At 30.7% G+C, this 27,049-nt stretch overlaps 1 protein-coding gene across 2 annotated transcripts in view; it reads right to left on the bottom strand.

The window, feature by feature from the left end:
• The window catches only part of LOC145252784 (crystallin J1A-like), a 624,153-nt gene that overhangs the window by 531,719 nt on the left and 65,385 nt on the right, over nt 1-27,049 (bottom strand). For both annotated transcript variants that reach the window (XM_080112726.1, XM_080112727.1), the window contains exon 4: nt 9,934-10,026. In XM_080112726.1, the coding sequence (XP_079968852.1) occupies nt 9,934-10,026 (93 nt within the window). The remainder of the gene's footprint in view (nt 1-9,933; nt 10,027-27,049) is intronic.

Below are 27,049 nucleotides of genomic sequence, written 5' to 3'. Positions count from 1 at the left end.
GCATTTATCTAAAATTGAACACTGCTAGTGAAACAACATAATTTGGGTTTGGAATAATTTATTTTAAAATAGAGGAAGTTGGAATTTTTTTCACCTTAGCAATATCAGATTAATGATGAATCATTATTTTTCCTAATCATTATTCTTTTTTAATGGGCGTTAAAGGTGATAACATACGTGCAAACATGAAATGCTATAGCATATTATATATAGCTCCATCTTATAGCAGGTTATATATAGCTCCATCTTATAGCAGGTTATATATAGCTCCATCTTATAGCAGGTTATATATAGCTCCATCTTATAGCAGGTTATATATAGCTCCATCTTATAACATTATCAATTGCTTCATCTTATAGCATATTATATATAGCTCCATCTTATAGCATATTATCTATCGCTTCATCTTATAGCATATTGTATATAGCTCCATCTTATAGCATGTTATATATAGCTCCATCTTATAGCATGTTATATATAGCTCCATCTTATAGCATGTTATATATAGCTCCATCTTATAGCATGTTATATATAGCTCCATCTTATTACATGTTATATATAGCTTCATCTTATAGCATATTATATATAGCTTCATCTTATAGCATGTTATATATAGCTTCATCTTATAGCATGTTATATATAGCTTCATCTTATAGCATGTTATATATAGCTTCATCTTATAGCAGGTTATCTATAGCTTCCTCTTATAGCATATTATATATAGCTTCATCTCATAACATATTATATATAGCTTCATCTCATAGCATATTATATATAGCTTCATCTCATAGCATATTATATATAGCTTCATCTCATAGCATATTATATATAGCTTCATCTCATAGCATATTATATATAGCTTCATCTCATAGCATATTATATATAGCTTCATCTCATAGCATATTATATATAGCTTCATCTCATAGCATATTATATATAGCTTCATCTCATAGCATATTATATATAGCTTCATCTCATAGCATATTATATATAGCTTCATCCCATAGAATATTATATATAGGTTCATCTCATAGCATATTATATATAGCTTCATCTCATAGCATATTATATATAGCTTCATCTCATAGCATATTATATATAGCTTCATCTCATAGCATATTATATATAGCTTCATCTCATAGCATATTATATATAGCTTCATCTCATAGCATATTATATATAGCTTCATCTCATAGCATATTATATATAGCTTCATCTCATAGCATATTATATATAGCTTCATCTCATAGCATATTATATATAGCTTCATCTCATAGCATATTATATATAGCTTCATCTCATAGCATATTATATATAGCTTCATCTCATAGCATATTATATATAGCTTCATCTCATAGCATATTATATATAGCTTCATCTCATAGCATATTATATATAGCTTCATCTCATAGCATATTATATATAGCTTCATCTCATAGCATATTATATATAGCTTCATCTCATAGCATATTATATATAGCTTCATCTCATAGCATATTATATATAGCTTCATCTCATAGCATATTATATATAGCTTCATCTCATAGCATATTATATATAGCTTCATCTCATAGCATATTATATATAGCTTCATCTCATAGCATATTATATATAGCTTCATCTCATAGCATATTATATATAGCTTCATCTCATAGCATATTATATATAGCTTCATCTCATAGCATATTATATATAGCTTCATCTCATAGCATATTATATATAGCTTCATCTCATAGCATATTATATATAGCTTCATCTCATAGCATATTATATATAGCTTCATCTCATAGCATATTATATATAGCTTCATCTCATAGCATATTATATATAGCTTCATCTCATAGCATATTATATATAGCAACATCTCATAGCATATTATATATAGCTTCATCTCAAAGCATATTATATATAGCTTCATCTAATAGCATATTATATATAGTTTCATCCCATTGCATATTATATATAACTTCATCTCATAGCATATTATATATAGCATATAGTATATTATAGCATCTTGAGAAAAAAATTCGAAAAAAATTCACTGGAAGTTTGTTTATAGAGGAGATTATAATTTAGCTTGCAAAGAATTTTAACGTTTTTAATGTAACTACGAGGTGCCTTCACTAAGTTTACAGACTTTTTTCGCTAATCTTTCATGATAAACACCCGTCTAGCTGAAGCCACTGTCAATAATTTTCCCCACTCTTTATCTGTGCCTAAATCAAAACGTAGATTCCATGAACAAAGCTTTTTTCTTAGAAGTGCACGCCTGTGGAACTCTCTTCTGTTTGCCTGTTTCCCACCTGACTACAACTTGGATGTCTTCAAGTCCAACATAAACAAATTCCAGATAAACCGCCCCCTTAAGTAAGACACTTTATCAAATCTCGAATACTAACGATTACTGCGATACTATCCCATTGATTACTGTACATGCAATAACTCTTATCCCCGAGTGGTTTCCAGGCCTTGATAAGTAGTGACCACCATGTAAAAAAAAAAAAAAAACCCAAAAACTTCAAGGCACCCCATACTTTATTTTTATTTTTATCCTTTAAGAAATACTCCTTCCTCAACAAACCGCAAGGATTTCGAGTACTGAGCACACAATCTGCTCCACTAACAGCATGTGCATGTTGTAATAATTTTGTCCACCAGTGTAAAGTTTTTAATTAAACTAAATTGGTTTTAAGCAATATTGCAAAAGACTAATTTAACAAGATCAACTAAAGAGTCACCGGTTCAAATCCAACTTGACTCCATTCATTCTGTTAAAAGCCCGCAGTTAATAAGACTCATATGGCGCTAATCCTGGCTTCTAACATCGTGCTGTTCTTGTTGAATCTAATTACATAAACCCCTTTAGCATTATCGTTAATGTAATTAGAAGTTAAGCTCCTTAGAAGCATTTCATCACGTTGTTACCTTATTGTAATTATCTTTGAGTCAAGTGAATTTCTGTGGCAAATGATGGAAGAAAAGATATTGGCTACTAAGGACCGTCTGTTGACAGTCCTTAGGTCATGATAATTTGATTAAATTAAATCTTAATCATCTATAATATAAACCTCACCTGTCTGTTTAAATGCATGAATGTACGTCTTGAAAAAAACTTTTAGAGGCGACAGATTTTCACGAAATTGGTATCATTTTGAAGCTCGACTCTTCGGACAATAAATATCCAAAAATTGGCCAAAAACTTTAATTCCTTCACCCTCAACTGGGAACTTTCCTACAGAGAGGGGTCGCTTTTTTCGCCTATATTTTTTTTAAAATCATCCCCTCTTTTAGATTTTCTAGCCTTAATTTAAACCTATGTCACTTCCGGTTTGGCGATGGGCGCAACAGCAAACACGTCACGTTTTTTTTTTTTTTTTTTTTCCACATTCTTTTCCTCCTTCACGGTACAGGTTCGAGCTTGCCTGTCTACTACCACTTTTTTTTTTTTGCTCAACTCACACCTCCAAAAACCCGGGCAACGACAGGCACCCAGGCTAGTACAAGGTAAAGCCTTGCTTGAAAAATGGGTTTGATATTAGCATCTAAATATGGAGAATGGAATTATTTATGTTTTCTATCATAAGAACAAGAACTAAGGAGATCTCAGACGACTTGCTAGCTCAATTTGGAGATTGCTAAACTGCTTTGTTCACATTGTATCTTTGTATTTAGTAAACCTCCAAATTATAACGGTCGTTCCAATCAGCTTGCGCTCACACTTTTATGTTAGGAAAACAATTCCTTCCATGTTTTGTTTTATATTCCCCTATCAGATCGACTACATCCACTAAATCACAAACCTTCTCTTTCCTCCTCCCCCGGTTTCTTCCTCCATCTTCCTACAGCCTTCTTCTCCACCAAGCTCATTCCTCTCTCCGGGTACACACACACACAGACAACTCGTTTTATAGATTCTTTGAATAATGAGTCGGCATAAGGGAATTAATTCTTTGATTAAAAAATCAGACTTACTCCCAAGTTAGTAAGAGACGCTGTCTGGAAAACTGACCTCCGTGATGAAATTTGTGCCTGTTTAGGATCAAAAATAATTTTTTATAAATTTTAGATATTATTCATCCTGTGAGACTATGAAGATGACTTATGGTCACTAAGTGCTGAGAGGGGAGGACAATAGCCAAATAGGAAAGGACTTACAATCCACAGCAAATATCCTAACTGTAATCTCCGAACGTATATACTATTCACTGGACAAGACAGGGGAGGGTAGAGAGGTAGTCCTTGATATATCTAAGGCTTTTGACAGGGTATGGCACGATGGTCTTCTAAGGAAAATTAGATCATATGGTATCACTGGAAAAATACATACTGTAATTAAATTTTTCTTAGATAAGAGAAAAATCCAAGTTGTTCCGAACGGTTGTACATCTAAACAATATAATATAAATGCGGGAGCACCTCAGGGGTCTATCCTGGGACCTTTATTATTCTTGATATTCATAAATGACCTCCCCGATAAAATTGTTTCTGAGATGGGTATATTTGTGATGACACCACTCTCTTTACCAGACACGAGGAGAAAACAAATGAACACATATCTAAAGAAATAGCAGAAACATTAGAGTAGTAGTAGTAGTAGTGGAATGGGGACAAAAATGGATGGTCACATTCAATGCTGCCAAGACTAAGCTTGTTTCCTTCAATAATTACAAGAAACCTTCACTACCACCAATAGCAATGGCTAAGAACACATTACCCGAAAGTACTTCCTTTAAACTCTTCGGCCTAACGTTTACAGGGAACATGAACTGGAATAGATACATTGAGAGCATTGCCAAGGCTGCTGCAAAGAAAGTGGGCTCTCTCTACTGTGCTAGAAAGCTACTTACGCCTGAAATCATCCTGTACCTCTATAAGGCCACCATTCACCCATGTATGGAGTATTGTTGTCACATCTGGGCTGGTGCATTTGCTGCTTGTCTCTCACTCCTGGACAGGGTTCAAAAGAGAGTCGCCAACCTGATAGGTCCTGAACTGTCATCTAACTTCAGCCTTTGTCCCATTGACGAAATGTTGCATCCCTCTGCCTGTTCTACAAGTACTTTAATGATGAATGCTCTGACGAACTACAAGCACTTGGACTCCCTTGACATAAATACACCCGACAACCCTGACACGCAGCTAAATCCCACCCCTTCACAGTAGAGATCCCTAGGTGTAAGAAGGCCTTCTACTCCAATAGTTTCTTCCCCAGAACTGCTGGACTTTGGAACTCCCTTCCGGGATTCTGCTTTCCCAACTGTACTGACATGCAGAAGTTCAAGTAAAATGTGAACAGACATCTTGCTACTCATCTCCCTTCATAATACCCCTGCAACTTATGTCCCCGATAGTAGCCCCCTACTTCAAAGTGGCACTGTGCCTTGTTTGGGGTGAAAATTGAATAAAAAAAAAAAAAAAAAAAATGAATCTGTAGATATTTTTAGATCGAGCTTTTAGATTTGACAAATGTCAATAGAAATCTACAGACCAGATAACAAAGAACCAACGACACTTGATGGAGGAGGGGATGAATGAGATGCTTAGAGAGGGGAAGGATGTTTCTGGTTGGCCGAGGTGGGGGATTTTGAGATCACGATGCCAGAGAGTTGATGGTTTATGACAGGTGGACAATAGGATTTTGAAAGAAATTAAAGACGGATCATAGTTTAGACAAAATCGAGAGCAACAACCAGAGATGAATTAATCAAATAACCGGCGAAGACAGCCTCGACAGTAGAGATAAATATGGACCTCAGCATGCAGAGGGTAGTTTCACACACACACACACACACACACACACACACACACACACACACACATTCCAGCTGACATGTATGCGAAGAATCAGCGGCTGTGTGTTTTGTGTTTGTTTTATTTTTTATACTTGTGGACCCGCATGTGTCGTCAACAGTCTCCAGTGAGAGAATGATGATACGACCATAAGAAGAACAAAATTTCCATGACACATAACAGCGTTTTGGGGGTCAGTGACCTGTCGGTGGACCATGTGATGTCACAATCCTATACAATGCCAATCAAGAAAATGCCAACTTTGTCAGTATTTGTTTTGTCGGTTTTGAGTTTTAGCTGGACATACAAACATACACATAGACAACTGGCCTTTATATTATTTAGAGGTTAGATCACTTCTCATCAATCAACTCCATTTTTAATCACACAGACAACCTTGCACATAATAATAATAATAATAAGAAGAAGAAGAAGAAGAAGAAGAGATATCTTTGATGATGGCCTATGTGACTAATCTTAGTGAGTAAATATTTGGTTTAAAGTCTGTTTTACACAGTGGCATGTATTGGATGGCTTTACAAATTGACTTCCAAACTAATCTGTTTACTTCTTTCTCTCAAAGATATAATTATCCATTCCTCTAAGGTCATCAGATTTAAGTTTGTATCACAGACACCATTAACACACCATTAAATTGGCAAATAATAATAGAGAAAGTTTGAAAAAAAAACAAAAGGAAGAAAAAAAAAGAAAAAGTTGTGGCTAAACCAACAAAGTCTCCTGTTCTGCATACATCTCCCTATACTCTCCAGATTTAATCACAGACACTATTAACACACCATTAAATAAGCAAATAATAAGAGAAAGTTTGAAAGAAAAAAAAAAAGGAAAAAGAAAAAAAGATGTTAAAGACACACACCTGCCACGACTTCTGGCTCGATAACATGATCAAATCCTTGACTGAGAATTCGGAGAAAGCTACTGTAGGCAGAACAAACATACTTGTTTCCATCCTGATAATCTTTTTGTTTAATAAACTTTTCGCATGTAGCAATTTAAAAACAAAATATGGTTAGAATCGGAAATTTTCCACATAAATTTCCAAATTAACAAGAGTAAATTGAGGTACACGTGTACAGAAAGTTGTATAATTAGAGGATGTTCTAAATGATACGTAGCTAAACAAAAAAAGAAAAAAAAAGTGTTTCCTCTTTTGCAAATAATCACGTTCGATCGCCCTTTGTAACTAACGAGATCTCACGAGACTTGCAAGCTCAACATAGTGATTGCTAAACTACTCTATTCACCTTTTATTTTTTTTTGTTTAATAAAACGTTTGCATGTAGCAATTTTTAGTGTGTATTAAGAAACTTTAGAATCGAAAATTTTCAAAAAAAAAAAGTTTCAAATAAAGATGAATAGAACTAAAGCTACGTGTACAAGAAGTTGTATTATGAAAGGAAGTCCTAAGTGATACGTAGTGAGGAAGAGAGAAAAGATTTCCACTTTTGCAGATTATTAGGTTCGATCCTCTTGCTTTTTTAAAGCTAATTAATGTTTATGTTGTTTATGTTAATTTATGTCTATGATGTGGTATTATTGGTTGAATAAATGACGAGAAAGACACAGGAACAATTAAATATGTATTAACAAAAATACATAAAAGTGGAAATTGAACAATATCTTTGCTCATGGCAGGACTAGATTTGAACGACCAGCGTGTCTGTACCCGACTCTTTCGGGACAAGATCACAGTGTAGTATCTGTTCTTCAGATGCTGCACTTACATTTCTTGTTCTCTGTCAGTGGAGGAGAAATCCTTCACGACTGAGACAATTTTTATTTTTGTTCCTTTTCTCCACGTTAAAAAACGACCCTGTCCCGTGGGGAGGCATTGTAAATAGGGACTCTCTTGTAAACCGCTTCCCGTCTCCCCCCCGGAAGTGACGTCATGGAATAGTTCATTATTTCTCATAATAGGGGTGCGCCCCCAACAGTTTATTTACTCCTTCACCTCACAGACAGGGAGATGGGACAAGCGATAAAAAGGCTGTGAGATACTAAAACATTAAGAAATATCAGCCATTGGCTGTAGCAGTTTTTTCTTCAAATATAGAGAACAGGATCGTTTGTGTTTCCTATGAGAATGAATTAGATTTCATGGATCTTGCTAGTTCAAATGACGGGGGGTGGGATTTTGCTAATAAGTACTTAAATAAAGAGAATGGTGTTGTTCGTTTTTATAAAAATGAAAAATAGATAAATCATCATAATCTTCATCTAAAGATTTTATTGTTGGCATTGGTTTCCCCGATATTTTTCCAGTCATAATTCTTTCTAGAAAGACATCAGGAGGGACCACGTGTAGGTTGCCAACATCCTTAGTGAAAGTGATTTTTTTTTTTTTATGAAGCGAACTGGATTCGAACTTGGAGCATCCATTTTCAACGCTGGCGACACAAGCTTCTCCAGCATTGGGATTCTGAATGCTCGATACCGGTATCGCAGCTTCCAGATGAGGCCAAGAAACATATGATCCACTCGAACGTCCAACCAAGTAAAAGGCATCAACTGCAAAATCACCGTCCTTAGCGAACTAACCTGTGACATATCGATCGGTGACCAGAACTCACCCATATTCAGAAGCACAAATAACAGCCCAGTCTACACCAATCCTGATCAGCCAGAACGTTCTTACCCATCGTCACCTCCCAAAAGAAGTAATGAAACCTCACAAGCGACAAAAAGAAGTCCTAAGTGATACATACTGACGAAACGAGAAAGAGAAAAGCCTTCCTCTTTTGCAGGTGATTAGGTCCGAACTCCCCCCCCCCCCGTTTTTCCTTAAAACTACATGTTTGTTTATTGTGCCCCTCGCTCTACTCCTGAGAGAGAGAGAGGGAGGAGGGCGATGAGAAGCTTTTGCATAACCCTACAGGTCATCTATATATATATATATAAAAGCGAAAATGTATGTATGTATGTATGTATGTATGTATGTATGTATGTACGCTTTTCCTCGATATCCACAAAAGGCTGCTTTCAGAGAAGCGCTCGCTCGCTTCACAACTTCTTAAAACTTTTTATATCATCTATAAATTGTAATATCTCACACTTAACCACGGAGCTCGCCTGTCTATTTAATTTTATTGACTTTCAAACGTTAATTATTCCACATTTCCCGCATCGGCACGCGTTACATTCGGGTTTTCGGTATAAACAAAAAGCGAAACTCGACTCTAAACTCAGGCTCAGAGCCAGTGGTCTCTAGAGAGCTAAGTAACGTTTGTTCAATGTCGACTTCGTCATATCAGACGGTAGCTTTCATTTCGAGACGAGGGAGCAGGTTTTTAAAAACAAACAATTGACCTCATTAAAAAAGATCCCACATAAAATGCTAACTGCTGAATACCTATCGCCGTCACGTCAATTAAAAACGCACACCTGTTTTTTTTTTTTTTTCACACTTTACTATTTTCCAACTGCGCGTCGTCAAGGCTTGGTTGTTTTTTCACGGGCACCTGTTTTTTTTCTCGGGGTTTTTTCACACACACCTACAAACACCCGGGCAACGCCGGGTACCCCTCGCTAGTGAGATAATAAAACATCATGAAACAGGAGTCATTCAGTTAAAGGTTGTTGGGGTTTATTTTTTTTTTTCTTTCTTCTATGTTATATATTATTGCAGCTACAAAGCAAGAGAGAGATACACAAAACGTTCAGCTGCCACATCACCACTGCGACGTCTGACACAAATATTAAAAAAAAAAAAATGTAATTGGTAACATGCACTTTATTTTTAATTTCCTGCAAATATGTGAACACTAAACTTTTTAGATCGATAAAAAACAGGTAAAAGTTATAGACCATTGAAATGAGTGCTTTATGCCAAACTGATGGTTAAACTATTATCACAACGGATACCACCATATTCAGTTCACTGCACCTTATCATAACAAAAGTCTATACAAAATTTCAGTCAAATCGGACCAGTAGTTTCTGAGAAAACTTCAAGTAAATGTGGTATTGTAGGGATTAATCCCTATTAATCCCTTACTGTGCAAGAAGCCCAATCCAAAGTGTCCCTATTAAGGGAGCTGGATTTTTCCCCAAATTAAAAACTGACCTTGCATAAATAGCGATAAGGATCTGACATGTATTTTGTTTTTAAAGGGTACTCACCAGCCTCGACCTTTTTTTCCTCATAGTTTTTGATGAAATCACGAAGACTACCATTTCGCCATGGACCCGCGATAGGAAGCTTCTTCTCACCACCTGCAAAATAAATAAAACAGACATGAGACAAAAAAATGAATGATATATATACGTATATATTTAATTTATTTATACAAACATTGATGGCTACATATGTGCATACATGTTTCTGTAATCGTTTTCGAGGGAAATTCTTGGCCTGAAGACGTAGTCTCCCCAATAACGGGTGAATACAGAAACATATATGCACATATGTAGCCATCAATTTTAGTATAAATAAATAAAATATACCTGCTCTGTTAACTCATTGAGCACTTTTTGGTAGATACATGTTGTTTCAGTGGATGTACTTCTAGGAAACTAAGCTACACTGCCATATATATATATATATATATATGAATAAATGTAAAATGTTTTCACAAATGTTTGTAATTGATAATCTAAATGACTACCGCTTCCATATTCTGGTGTAGTATTTTCACCATATGAGCTTTGCATATCTCTTTTTAAATAAAAGTTCAGTATAATGTTATAAATAATAAATTAGGTGGTTTTCTTTGTAACGATGCGACAATTTTTTTATTTGAGGAATTATCACTGCCCGCTGGTGATTCACCAGTCATGTGACATCACTGAAAGGAACTTTTCGTCTCGTTTAATGTAAACAGAATGTGTTTACAATATGGTTACATTAGAAGTGCTTCACAAATTTTAAATGGGTAAAATTTAATCACGTGATTATTGAAAATGTAATCGTGATTAAAATTTAATTTCAATTAACCACATGTGGTCGCTTTCCTGTCAAATATTCATCGAAAATGGATACTAGCAGCAAAGCGACCATTGTGGATCATGTTTTTACTATTCAGGAAATTAAAGATTCACATGGAATTTGACGTACATTTGTTCAGTGACTAATGAGATTCCTATTTCAGTCACCTAAATTATTTAGAGTTAAATGAGTTTATGAATTTATATCCAAGCCTAAATATTATCTTCATTTAAAAAATAACACACTAAGTTATAACAAATTTCATCGTAAAACCACCACAAACCTCTATATCTACTTTTTTTTTTTTTTTTTTTTTTTTTACATGGGTGTCACCACTTATCAAGGCCCAGAGGCCACTCGAGGATAAGGGTTAATAGGTATACATTAGTCATTGTGATTTTAGCATAGTAAACAGTGGGAATTTTGTAACTTGGATTACTTAAGGGGACGATTCAATTAGAACTTGTTCACATTGGACTTTTTCTTTTTTTTTTTTTCATAGGTATCAACACATTATCAAGGCCAAGAGGCCACTCAAGGATAAGGGTTAAAGAGTGTACAGTAGAAATTGGACAATATAATAATCATTAGTAATGAAAATTTGTTAAATTTGATAACTTATATGGAACGGCTCATCAAGAACTTATTTACGTTAGACTTGAAGACAACCACATTGTAGTCAGCCGGAAAGCAGGAAAACGGAAGACAATTCCACTACTTACGTTACATTGGAAACATTCTACCCCCGACTTGGCTACCGTCAGCTAGAATTGAAACCAAAACATGTAGCGCTCCAGCCGCATCTCATACTGACGTAGCCATTTAGAGATAGGTAAAAAAACGATTGGTGGACCTGAAGAATCTTGTCCCCCCCCCATTTTTTTTATTCATCTTTTTCAGCAGATTATTATCGAATGGACACTAGATCATAAAAAACGAAGAAGAAAAAGTCAATATTTAAATATTTGTAGGGAATTCTCAGTTTCTAATGCATTATTCTAGTAAATAGATCATCCAATTATTCTAGTAAATAGATCAACTCAATATTTTTAGGCTAGATTTTGCGAATTTTGCTTTTTTAAGCAATTCAACCTATTTGAAAGATTATTTTAAATAGCGAAATTAAAAAAAAAAATGGCTAAACTACTTAAGAGGCTAAATTCGCAAAACTTGACCTAAAACATCGAATGGTTCTTAAATGAGTGAACAATTTACTAGACGGTTGCATTAGAAACTGACCTCTACAAATATTTAATTGACTTTTTCATTCATTTTTTTTTTAATAATCTGCTGAAAAATAAGAGACGTAAAAAAAAAAAAAATAGAGAAGAGGTCAAGATTCTTATGTCTGTGCACGTTAGTCATCCATCCAAACAAAGATTTTACTCGTCATAAACCATCCGTGGTGTATGATTACTATTTCCTGTCAATTTCAGTGTTATGTGGCCAGTAGTTTAAAGAGTTTATCGGTTAAATATTTGCACGCAGACAAACACACATACATCTGCTTTATATAGATTTTTCCAAAATAACTGGAATCTGCATTAAATAACTAGAGATGAGGTTGACATGCCGTAAGACATAGAATAACAAATCTTTAATTCATCATAATTCCTAAAGTAATATTTAAAGCAGAGTATTTTCTATAGAAATCTTCAGACATGAATTAATGGATTGTTAGTAATTTTATGTTTTGCTATTCCACAGGTTTCAATGAAATTGATTTTCATATGAAAAGCGATTTTATTACTTGTATTGATCGGATTGTTGTTTTCATCTTAAGTTTTATTTTGGTCTTCGACCGTCCTCAGGCATGTTGGTTGTTGCCTGGAAAAGAAAAAAGAAAAGTTACTGGCTTAGGTGCTTTTTGAGAGTCGAATCACTCTTGAATATTGTTCTGATGTCATATGGACTGTATATTTTTTTTAAATTTATGTTTCGTGTGCACACTATGGCAAGTTTTTGGGTATTGTCCTTTCACGTTCGCTCTAGGTTTTCAATAGCCTATGTAACACTCTTTGGGTAGTAATTTTGGTGGCAACACCTAGTACGAGTCAAATCCCTGACCGAAAGTCTCATGATAAAATACTGTATATGAGATTTCACGCATATATGAAAAACTATACAGACCGGTCGTCCCCTAAAGGCAAGGCTAGAAGAACACTATAAAATCATGACACGGGGAGAAGTCGAAAAGTCGGGACTAGCTGATCACATATAGAAAGAAAAAGGAATACAATTCCCTTTGTGGAACGAGGTCAAAATAATTGTCAGGGATGCAAGATGGAAAATCAGGCAACTGAAAGAGGCAGCACATATGCTAAAAAAAAAAAAAAAAAAAAAAAAAAAATTGCTAAACAGACCAAGCTTAGAGATTAGCATTTGAGAGCCTCTTATTATAGAAAAAAAAAACAAACATTGTACACCCTTAACATTTCGGCAATGGAAGGATTGCTTGGTTGGTTGTTTTTGTTTTACGGTATATCAACCTTTTTCAGGTTATTTAATGCCGAATCTAGTTATTTTGAGGAACGATTTTAATGGAGTATATATATTTTTTTAAAGTCAGATTCTACTTAACCCATAGTTGGGACCCTAACAGGTACTACCACTCCGGGTCAGAGTGGACCTGGGAGCAATGGCAATTAAAGGGTGGCTCCACATTCCCCAAGGCCCACAAGGTGGTGCCTAACCATCGGATATAGTTTTAGGTCATATCCACGACCGCAATGGAAGGAAGATAATCCCCTGTCGATCTTTATTAGAGTTGCTTCTCCTTCGTCAACCAATTGTTTTTTTCACAAATACGAAACCACAGCTATAAAACAGAGACTAATTCTAAGAATACAAAAATATCTACGGAGCCAGTGACTTTTCTCTGTTCTTTTCCCATAACAACCAACATGCCGGAGGACAGTCGAAGGCCGATCCGGACGAAATGTTGCATAAATAACATTTAATATGAGAACAATAATCTGGTCAATAAAAGTAATATAAACAATCAGCAATTTTGTTGCTTCCAAGAGAAAATAGACAATAATAGTGTCTGGGCTGCGTTGAGTTAAATTAACATTTCTTACCAATATTCTTATGATAAAAATAGAGATAAAGAGAAGGATAGAGGTAAAAAGATAGAGAAAGAAAAAGACAGAGAGAGAGAGAGAATAAGAGAGACAGAATGAGAGAGAGAACGAGAAACAGAAAGACAAGGTGGATCATGTCTATTACATGTCAGTTGCGGCTCCACATACAAGCGATGCGTAAATTATGATGTTGGAAAAACAAAGGCGCCTCTTTCTTGGCAAACGCACGAACGGCTGATTGTATTTGCAAGTCTAATCAGCGATATTACCAAGTTGTACTTTCCCTTCGACTCTTCAAATCCAAACATGTCTTTAAATTGCTTCCCATCAACCAAAAAAAGAAACTAAATGATTGGCTTAATGGATGCCATTGCAGACTACGGAATTAGACAAGTCAGTTTCATATCTAATCGAACCCATTGTGATAACGTTGAGAAAATATAATTAGTTTCGTTGCATTATGACGTCTTAATCCTCTTCAGGTTATTCAATGCGAAAGATTTTTTGCACTTAACTATTTTTTACACGAATTTATTTAACATATTCTATTTTTTATATGAATTTATTTAACATTTTATTTTTTATATGAATTTATTTAACATATTCTATTTTTTATATGAATTTATTTAACATATTTTATTTTTTACATGAATTTATTTAACATATTCTATTTTTTACATGAATTTATTTAACATATTCTATTTTTTACATGAATTTATTTAACATATTCTATTTTTTACATGAATTTATTTAACATATTTTATTTTTTACATGAATTTATTTAACATATTCTATTTTTTACATGAATTTATTTAACATATTCTATTTTTTACATGAATTTATTTAACATATTCTATTTTTTACATGAATTTATTTAACATATTCTATTTTTGACATGAATTTATTTAACATATTCTATTTTTTACATGAATTTATTTAACATATTCTATTTTTTACATGAATTTATTTAACATTTTCTATTTTTTATATGAATTTATTTAACATATTTTATTTTTTACATGAATTTATTTAACATATTCTATTTTTTATATGAATTTATTTAACATATTTTATTTTTTACATGAATTTATTTAACATATTCTATTTTTTACATGAATTTATTTAACATATTTTATTTTTTACATGAATTTATTTAACATATTTTATTTTTTACATGAATTTATTTAACATATTCTATTTTTTACATGAATTTATTTAACATATTTTATTTTTTACATGAATTTATTTAACATATTCTATTTTTTACATGAATTTATTTAACATATTCTATTTTTGACATGAATTTATTTAACATATTTTATTTTTTACATGAATTTATTTAACATATTATTTTTTATATGAATTTATTTAACATTTTATTTTTTATATGAATTTATTTAACATTTTATTTTTTATATGAATTTATTTAACATTTTATTTTTTATATGAATTTATTTAACATATTCTATTTTTTACATGAATTTATTTAACATATTTTATTTTTTACATGAATTTATTTAACATATTCTATTTTTTACATGAATTTATTTAACATATTCTATTTTTTACATGAATTTATTTAACATATTCTATTTTTTACATGAATTTATTTAACATATTTTATTTTTTACATGAATTTATTTAACATATTTTATTTTTTACATGAATTTATTTAACATATTCTATTTTTTACATGAATTTATTTAACATATTTTATTTTTTACATGAATTTATTTAACATATTCTATTTTTTACATGAATTTATTTAACATATTTTATTTTTTACATGAATTTATTTAACATATTCTATTTTTTACATGAATTTATTTAACATATTTTATTTTTTACATGAATTTATTTAACATATTCTATTTTTTACATGAATTTATTTAACATATTCTATTTTTTACATGAATTTATTTAACATATTCTATTTTTTACATGAATTTATTTAACATTCTATTTTTTACATGAATTTATTTAACATATTTTATTTTTTACATGAATTTATTTAACATATTCTATTTTTTACATGAATTTATTTAACATTTTCTATTTTTTATATGAATTTATTTAACATATTTTATTTTTTACATGAATTTATTTAACATATTCTATTTTTTATATGAATTTATTTAACATATTTTATTTTTTACATGAATTTATTTAACATATTCTATTTTTTACATGAATTTATTTAACATATTCTATTTTTTACATGAATTTATTTAACATATTCTATTTTTTACATGAATTTATTTAACATATTCTATTTTTTACATGAATTTATTTAACATATTCTATTTTTTACACGAATTTATTTAACATATTCTATTTTTTATATGAATTTATTTAACATATTCTATTTTTTACATGAATTTATTTAACATATTCTATTTTTTACATGAATTTATTAAACATATTCTATTTTTTACATGAATTTATTTAACATATTCTATTTTTTATATGAATTTATTTAACATTCTATTTTTTACATGAATTTATTTAACATATTCTATTTTTTATATGAATTTATTTAACATATTTTATTTTTTACATGAATTTATTTAACATATTCTATTTTTTACATGAATTTTTTTAACATATTCTATTTTTTACATGAATTTATTTAACATATTCTATTTTTTACATGAATTTATTTAACATATTCTATTTTTTACATGAATTTATTTAACATATTCTATTTTTTACATGAATTTATTTAACATATTCTATTTTTTATATGAATTTATTTAACATATTTTATTTTTTACATGAATTTATTTAACATATTCTATTTTTTACATGAATTTATTTAACATATTCTATTTTTTACATGAATTTATTTAACATATTCTATTTTTTACATGAATTTATTTAACATATTCTATTTTTTACATGAATTTATTTAACATATTCTATTTTTTACACGAATTTATTTAACATATTCTATTTTTTATATGAATTTATTTAACATATTCTATTTTTTACATGAATTTATTTAACATATTCTATTTTTTACATGAATTTATTTAACATATTCTATTTTTTATATGAATTTATTTAACATTCTATTTTTTACATGAATTTATTTAACATATTCTATTTTTTATATGAATTTATTTAACATATTTTATTTTTTACATGAATTTATTTAACATTCTATTTTTTACATGAATTTATTTAACATATTCTATTTTTTATATGAATTTATTTAACATATTCTATTTTTTACATGAATTTATTTAACATATTCTATTTTTTATATGAATTTATTTAACATATTCTATTTTTTACATGAATTTATTTAACATATTCTATTTTTTATATGAATTTATTTAACATATTCTATTTTTTACATGAATTTATTTAACATATTCTATTTTTTATATGAATTTATTTAACATATTCTATTTTTTACATGAATTTATTTAACATATTCTATTTTTTATATGAATTTATTTAACATATTCTATTTTTTACATGAATTTATTTAACATATTCTATTTTTTATATGAATTTATTTAACATATTCTATTTTTTATATGAATTTATTTAACATATTCTATTTTTTACATGAATTTATTTAACATATTTTATTTTTTACATGAATTTATTTAACATATTCTATTTTTTATATGAATTTATTTAACATATTCTATTTTTTACATGAATTTATTTAACATATTCTATTTTTTACATGAATTTATTTAACATATTCTATTTTTTACATGAATTTATTTAACATATTCTATTTTTTACATGAATTTATTTAACATTCTATTTTTTACATGAATTTATTTAACATTCTATTTTTTACATGAATTTATTTAACATATTTTATTTTTTATACGAATTTATTCAACATATTCTATTTTTTATTCGAATGGATTGTAGATGTTACTGAATTTTTGAGATGGCAATTATTTGGATTATTCAGACTACTGTTCTCATCTTGAGTGTAATTCACACAATGTTCCAACCGATGTAACCTTTGACCTTAATTTCTCTTATCAAACTCTGGAATCAGCATGTAACTTTGAACGGAACTCTTATTTAATCTATGGGGGGTAGCATGTTCTCATTCTGTCAGCTGTGACCGGTTAAAAGTCTTAAGTAATTCCAAATTGTATTTTAAGCACTGCCTGCACTGAATATTGAACCTTCACCTTTCAGAAGAGTGTCACTTATAACTTAATTTTAACTAATACTTTATCTATTACGTTAGTTGTAAATGACATACTTATGGAGGCTGACAGTTCAATCCTCAGCACTGGCAATAATAAGAATACATTAAAAAATTACTCAAGACTTCTTTCTATAATAAGATGTGGAGTTCACCCCTTCAAAATTCTGTACCGATTCTAGAGTTTGACAAGACGCACTTAAAAATACTTGTGTTACATCGGCCAAAACGTAAAAATAGCACTAAAGCCAATTTGTAGATTAATTTGCTTTGCAGAATTAATCTTATAGATAAAGTAAGGTCTTCACTGACTAGAATTGTTTTCTTAATAAAAAGCAGACAAAACAACCTATTTATTAGAATTATATGCAAAATATTTTATTGTTAATCGTTTTCATTTTTTATAAAAATTTAATCCTAATCAACTTTTTTTTTTTTTTCAGTCATAAATAAAAGAAGCCGGAGGAGTAATTAATCTCAGTCACATCTACTATGCCTGCCATCCATAACATTGGGACGAAATTTAACAAGATAACGTTTTGTATATAGACGGTTTTGCTGACTATTACTCTTTCCCAGCTGACCTCCATTCAATGTTGGAAAGAGAGGGAGTAGAGAGAGAGAGAGAGGGGGAGTAGAGAGAGAGAGAGAGAAAGAAAGAAGAAAAACAAGTCACAAGTTCGAACCTGAAACAAGGCATAATTATTTTTATTCGAATTTTGTCCGAAAATGAACTTGGACATTTCTTTACCTATTGTTTAGAGGTTCAGCGGTGAATGAGAGAGAACGGAAGTCTGGATTTGTCGTTTTTACTGTCTTTCTTTTTTTTATTTTATTTCAATTAAAAAAAGAGAAGACAGAAGATCTGTCAAAAGTTTTTTTGTGTGCAATAAAAGTTTTGGTACTTGTACAGTTTAATCAAGATATTAAAAAAATGAAAATATTGAAAAAAAAAATTATATTGTACGTACTCGTTTTGGAATAAAGTTTTCATGCAAAAAAAAAAAAAATCATTTGATCAAGCAGTTTTTTTTTTTGCCGAGGAAAATCAAATTTTAATGAGATCGATCGGGTAGCTTAGGAGACGGGTGCGCCAGGGGGAGATAACTCCTATCACCGCTTAAAGTTTGTCGAAATTTGACAAGATTATTTTTCAAAATGAGCAAAAAAAAAAAAAATAGATAAATATATATTTTTTTCACTTATTTTACAGAATTTCTTTTTTTAAATCCTTTTTTTTATTTTGTCCTTTGTTAATCAAATTTTTCGTTTAAAGGCATCCCCTCTCCTCATTCCGTAAACAGTCAAATGGCGACCATATATCGATCTCATTAAAATTTGATTTTCCTCTGTAAAAAAAAATAAATAAATAAAAAAAAACTTGATCAAATTAAGTGAATTTTTTTTCCGGAGAACTTCATTCCATAACGGGTACGTACACTATAATTTTTTTTTTTTTTTCAATATCTTCATTTTATAATGTCTTCATTATACAAGTACCAAAGTTTCAAAAATCAAAAATATGCTTAGTAAAAGAAAAGAAAAGAAAAACCTGGGCCTTAGCGATTAAAATATGAAACAAAAGTTACGATCTAAAAAAAATCAAAAAAAAATCCAATTCTTGGTTCATAAACTTAAAATTAAGAGAAAGGCATCAAATGTATATGTTGGGTAAGAGTAAATATTAATATAGAGATTAGTAAGAGTATTAATTATTTTCATTCAAAAAATTAATTCTATTCAGTAAATCGACGAAGTGTACACTCAGTGTCTGTTTACTTAAAAACATGTTAAGCAGCAGCCTAAAGTTAATGTTAAGAGAGATGAAAGTAAAAAAACAAAGAGGTTCAATGTGTATATCTAAAAGATAACATAGCTGTTAGGCAAAGCAGGCTGGATTAAATGAGCAATACATATTTGATCGTTTGAATTGAATTACACAGAAAGAGAGGGTGAGGGCGTATGCTACGCGTATTACACGTCAGCGGAGGTTTCTTTATAAAGATCAGTGAATTATTCAAGATCAGTTTTGCGTCACTCTCTTCATAAATGATTCATGGCGTTTCATCACGTGAGATCACATAACGGTTTGTTGATTGACCCACGCAAAACACGGTGAGACAAATTTATTACAGTGCGCATCGAAGAAATAGAAAGGTTGGATGGGCGAATCCATTGATCGATACTGACCGTTTAATGTAAAACAAAACCAAAACCATAAAGATGAATGGCATAGGGCCTCAGCCATCACCACTGCGGTATCTGTTGTAGACAGTTGCTTTCTTTTTAGTACATGGACTCAGTCAGCCGAATAGACTAAAAGCATATATGTCTGCAGCCCACGAAAGCAGACGATGTGCATACAGCTCGCTGAAGCAGATGAAGGTCAATGTGCACACAATCATTTAGAGCAGAAAAGGTAAAGCACACACAACTACAGTAAAATTTACAGTCGTTTACCATTCAATACTGAAGTCGACATGAACTCAGTCAGCCAAAGAGGACGAAAGTAGATGTTTAGCAAACAATGTGCACATAGCTCACCCACGCAGACAAAAGACGATGTGAGTTATAGTCAGTTAACATACTTCCTAACTTCCGGCATGGCTGCTACTGAAAGCGGTGACAAGGCAAATCAGTTCTTTTGCTTTTTTCTCTCACGCCTATATCTCCTCTGTGCAAGTATTTTTTTTTTAATTTTTTTTTTTTTTAACATTTTCCCCAATCACTTTTTTTTAATTTATTTAATATTTATTGAAAAGTTTTTTTTGGTCTTATTTTAATTACGATCTACTGAAATAAGTTTTAAAGAATTATTGAAAACACTTTCTGTGCCATTTTTTTTTTTTTATTTAAAAGAATTGAAAACACTTTTTAAAATCTTTTAGAGCAGAAAAAAGGCAAAGCATACACAACCACATATGTCTGAGAGTATCCTGTACCTCTACAAGGCCACCAGTCGCCGATGTATGGAGTATTGTTGCCACATTAGGGGCTGGTGCATCTGTTACTAGTCTCTCACTCAGACAGGGTTCAAAAGAGCGTCACCAACCTAATGTTCCGCACTGTCAGATAGACTTCAACCTCTGTCCCATCGATGAAATGTTGCATCCCTCTGCCTGTTTTACAAGTATTTCAATGGTAGGTGCTCCAACGAACTACAAGCCCTTATACCTCCCATCCTCGACATAAATACCCACGGCAAACCTGACAAGCAGCAAAATCCCACTCCTACAAAGTCAAGATCCTCAGATGCCAGAAAGATTTCTACTCTAATAGTTTCTTCCCTAGGACTGCTAGACTTTGGAATTCCCCTTCTGGGTTTCTGCTTCCCTGACTGTACTGACATGCAGAAGTTCAAGTGTAATGCAAACAGACATCTTGCTGCTCAACTCCCTATATAGTATTCCTGCAAATTATGTCCCAGATAGTAGCCCTCTACATCAAAGTGCCACTGTGCTTTGTTTGGGTGAAAATGCAATAATAAAAAAAAAATCTCTGGTGTTCTGACTTGCTTACTCTTCCCACACATCTTATCCCTCACAGACACTCTGCCTTCCTTGAATCTCTTATGCCACTTAAAATATGATGCTCGATATATGTAAGATGGCCCAAAAGCAGTCTGAAAAATTCAATACGTTTCTGTGGCATTTTTTCCAAGTTCAAGACAGAATTTTATTACATATCGTTCTTCTAAAATGTCCCCACATCCAGACTGCATTTTTGAAATTCATTAGTTGTGACAATTAAAGTCTGGAAACTGATTGGAGGCACCTCATACTTTAATCTTTCTCTAAATTCACCGTTTTGGAATTGCAAATAACTCGTTATAAAAGTAATGGAAATTGATAATTTAAAATATGAATAAAAGAAATTAGATTCATAAAAATAATTAAAAGAATTTGAAAATTTTTGAAAACCAAGTAATGTTGTATAATTTTTTTTTATTAGATAAAAAACTCCAGTTTTTTTAATCATTTTATTTTCTGAGACTTTCTGTGGCATCCACCCTTATCAAATTTTTTCCTATGAGTAACAACGACAAAATAAGAAAAAAAAAAAAAAAGTTTATTTTTAATAGAATTAATACTAGCTGCCGTAGATTACATATGGTATTGAGATTATATATACTACAGTTACACGGAAAACCAAAATTTAACTCACATAGGCTTTTTAGTAACCTTTAAGAGGAATTTTGTATTTAGCACATCAACAATAACTAACAGTGTATAATCATTTTTAACTTTAAGACTAAGAATATTTTATCAACTAGTATTTTTAAATCTTATTGGAGTTTTATCTGATTTGTGAATTTTAATAAAAAAATGTCGATCCTAGCTCCGCCTGTTAAATCTAAGATGGCGGTTTGAAAATCTTTTAACGTTGTAAGAGATGTTTTGGAAGGGATTTTTCTCTGTCGTCTTTAAAGCGAGTCTTGATGTTTTTGATTTGCAGTTCTTCTCATCTTGTTTTGGAATAATATATATATATATATATATATATATATATATATAAGTAGGTTGTAGTTTGCTTGAAGCATTGTTGAAGAAAATTATAAGGTAAAATTAAAAGCCAAGAACAATGCGAGATTTTTTTTTTTTATATATAGAGTAAAATTAAATGCAAACAAAAGAAATAAAGTTCTTTTTTTTGTTGTTTGTTTTTTCTTTTTCACACAAATTTTAACTCTAAACAACAGTAATTTTTTTTTTCTGTTGTATTCAATGGTGATATAAATCTCAATATATTTCAGACTTATTAGTCCATTTTCAAGAGAAGACAGCGGAAGAGTGTTCAAAATTGGAAAAGTAGCCGCAGAGTTTGCCACGTGATACCGCGAAATATAGAACAAATATTGTTCTATATTTCGCGGTATCACGTGGCAAACTCTGCGGCTACTTTTCCAATTTTGAACACTCTTATTGTTCTATATTTCGCGGTATCACGTGGCAAACTCTGCGGCTACTTTTCCAATTTTGAACACTCTTCCGCTGTCTTCTCTTGAAAATGGACTAATAAGTCTGAAATATATTGAGATTTATATCACCATTGAATACAACAGAAAAAAAAAAATTACTGTTGTTTAGAGTTAAAATTTGTGTGAAAAAGAAAAAACAAACAACAAAAAAAAGAACTTTATTTCTTTTGTTTGCATTTAATTTTACTCTATATATAAAAAAAAAAAATCTCGCATTGTTCTTGGCTTTTAATTTTACCTTATAATATATATATATATATATATATATATATATATATATATATATAATGCGGAATAGTCGTCATAACTTTACATAATCGTCCTTGTAGAGAACTCTATTTTACATGAAAATCAAATTTATTTTCCCAAGCACTAATAATTGGCCCAAATCATCTGTCAACATAGTGAGATAAATCCACACTTTGGTATTGTTGTTCGTGAACGGCTGAATGCTCAGTTACCTGGATGATGGATGGGTCCGTTGTGAAATCAGTTGATGCGATTCCAGTCGAACTGAAAAAGCTGGTGACGAATTTTAAATAAAAGTTCACGCATCATTTCTTCTCATATTCATTAATTGTATAAATTATATTTCAAAAATAAATTGTATGTATTTTAAAATAGGGAGTTACCTTTCAATCACCCTATATATGACAGCCCCTTTAAGAAATTCGTTTCTTATCGTTGAGCACTTTCAGTTGAATTAAAGTCGTTCAATTTAGCTCTTATGCATAGATCATCGTATAATGATTAGATCACTCTCCGACTGGCGTAAAGAACATTTAAAATTAAAATGTTTAAATTCAACGTTATTTCATGCGGTTAATGGTAGCCGAATTGATACGGTCTTTGTTAATCGAGCCAGAGATGTCTCGTGTTGCCGAGTTCGAATCGTTCGACTGGTGTTAATCGTGACACCCTGCACTGAAGATTCCCGAAAGGATTAAACACTAGTGTCTGTAGGTATTTAATTATTATAGTAAAAAAAATAATTATATATATATATATATATATATATATATATATATATATATATATATGAACAAATGATTAATAAAACATGTTAAAAGACATCTTGAAAAAGAGTTAAAAACATATTTAATTTTAAAAAAGGAAGCACAAGATAAGTGGATAGTCCTTAATCCGCAGAGTTTCGAAGAAATACTCTCCTTCTCATCAGAGGGCAGGAATTAGTGAAAGGCGGGATCGGATTTTGAATGTAAAAGTATTTAATGAAACCACAAGTAAGTCACAGATCTTACTTGGTTAAAAAAAGGGTGAGGTAAGGGGAATAGGAGGTAAAAGAAAAAAGTGATAAACAGATTTCACATGAATGGATAGTCCGGTGAAGGGTAAAAAATTCAAGAATTGTAAAATCCAAATACGGTCGAATTAAAAACTTCCAATCCAACAGGTAAGTTCCAAAGGAACCGCGTAACTGGAAGATGAGACTGAGATTTACTTTACTTGCAAATATTAACTCTTTAATATTTATAATATATTTTAAGTTTACCATTTTGATTACCTTGGTAAACTTATTGTAACTTTTATTTCTTATATATATATATATATATATATATATATATATATATACACACGAGCAAACAGTTAATAAAACATGTTAAAAAACACTTTGAAATGAATTAAAAACCTATTTAATCTGAAAAGGAAACACTTAATAAGTGGATAATCCTTAATCCGCGGAGTTTCAAAGAAATACTTTCCTTCTCATCAGAGGGTAGGAATTAGCAAAATGCGGGATCGGATTTTGCATGCAAAAGTATTTGATGAAACAACAAGTCAAAGATCTTACTTGATAACAAAAAAAGTGAAGCAGAGGGTATATGGTGAAGAAAAAGGTGATTACACGTGAATGGATATTTTTATTTTATATATATGTACACACACACACACACACATATATCGGATATAATTACCTATTCATTACAATTACAGATACCGATTCTTTGTAAATCTCTAAATATTTAATTATGCAAAAGTTATTTTTCTCCATTAGCGTAAAAACATGTTGAATGTGCAGATATTTCTCAGGTGTCAAAATACACTTTTGAAGAGATAATCTGTAGATTTTAGTTTTACTCAAAGTTTAAAATATCATTTATTGATTAAAATCAATAAATATTTATCATTTATTGATTAAAATCAATAAATATTTATCATTTATTGATTAATACCAGCAGTGGAAGATTTTGCTTCAAACAAAATCAAATAAAAAAAAAAAAAACAATTAAAAGAATCGTTTTTGGCACCAGAAAATATGTACAAATGTTTCCGATTCTGGTAGCCCTAAAACTTTCGAGTTTTCAAATTTCCAATAATCGTCCCAATACTAATATATATATATATATATATAAATAGAATTTTGGTGGTCGATGCTATATAAATTTCTATAATTTAATGATTAATTTTACAATGTAGTATATGTTTGTTCAACATATATACTAACAAAATATACGATCAGAGGGAGCATATTTTTCTAGTATACGATATGATCTATATTCCACAAGGGCAGAGTTAGACACAAAGTCAATTTTTAATGTGGGGATAATCCAGCTCCCTAAAATTGGGCACTCTGCATTGGAACAAAAATAAAATTGTCTCAGTCAGGAAGGATTTCTCATCCACTGACAGAGGCCAGAAAAGTGAAGCGTAGTATCAGAACAGATACTACACTTTGTTCCTAGGCAAAGTTGTTAAAAATGAAAAGGTCAGAGACTCTTAAAACTCTTCGACTCGTGAAATATTAAAGTTAAGAAAAACAAAAAAAATAAATAAATAAAAATGAGTTTTTTTGGATAAAATATTTTTTTTTTTCATAAAGGAATTTTATTTTTTAGTCATTAGATCTGGAAACGTTCAACAGACGGCAAGATGGTATTTATAAAGTGCACAACTGAATAAATATTTGGAAGCCAATCAATATTGCGGTTCCCTTGAACTGTGGTTGCGTTAAGGTCAAGGTCACACACTGCTGCTTAGCATATCTATTTGCATAAGTAGATTTTATTCAATATATTCAGTCAATCGTTATCTAATACACATTTCCCTACCATTATTGACAATTGGAATCCTTGTTGGTCACTATAGCAACGAGCAGCAGACACGAGTTGATGGGGGAGGAGTGTTAATTTTTTGTATCAATCAAATTTGGTCACTCAATTAGAAAATGAATTTTTTTTAATATGTTAGCGTTAAAAAATATTTCACACTTTCATTGTAGAAGTCCCATGATGCCAAAGAGCCTTTTTACTCTGAAAGGTTCTGCCCTCAAACTGATAGACTTTGGAATTAACTAGTGTTGGGACGATTCCTAATTTTTATACGATTCCAATTCCGATTCCGATTCCAGGAAAATATTGATTAACGATTCCGATACCAAGTATGATTCCGATTCCGATTCCTAGGGAATTATTGTTTTGAAATATACCAGGTAGTTTTATACTTATGGTCGGTAGTTCCCAAATATGTTCCCTAACTTTGGAAGAGATATTTTATGTCTACACCGTCGTGTTTTGGTTTAAATAAAATTATTATATAGTAAACTAAACGGACAAATTAGCAAAATTTATTTTAGAGAAAATTTATTTTACTTAATTGGAATACAGAAAAAAAAAAACTCAAAGAAAATAGAATTTATCCTTCAGAGAAAAAACAAATAAAATAGAATTTATATAACAGAACAAAAACAAGAAAATTAGAGAATAAATACACACGATTCATTATTTTGGTCCTCATAATTAACAGATTTAATGAATTAAATAAAAAAAATATAGCGGAAGAGAAAGAAAATATATACTAATTAAAAAAGATAAATATTTGATTTAATAATTTATAAATGAACGTGCGTAATGAAAAAAAAAACAATATACCACGTGACATGGCGCCGTAGATACAAAATAACCTTTCTAAAGTTAACGACCATATATGAGAAATACCATTAATCGAAAGTTTTTGTGTTTTATATCAAAAGGTAGGTATAGCGAAAAGTTACAATTAAAGGAATTTCAAAAACGACTTTTTGTTTAACTATTGATAGTTGTATT

The sequence above is a fragment of the Euprymna scolopes genome, chromosome 29, assembly GCF_053919585.1.
Source record: "Euprymna scolopes isolate OS-2025 chromosome 29, ASM5391958v1, whole genome shotgun sequence".
Classification (NCBI taxonomy): Eukaryota; Metazoa; Mollusca; class Cephalopoda; order Sepiida; family Sepiolidae; genus Euprymna; species Euprymna scolopes.
Note: the sequence above shows the minus strand (reverse complement) of the source record. Positions and strands in the feature narration are given on the sequence as shown.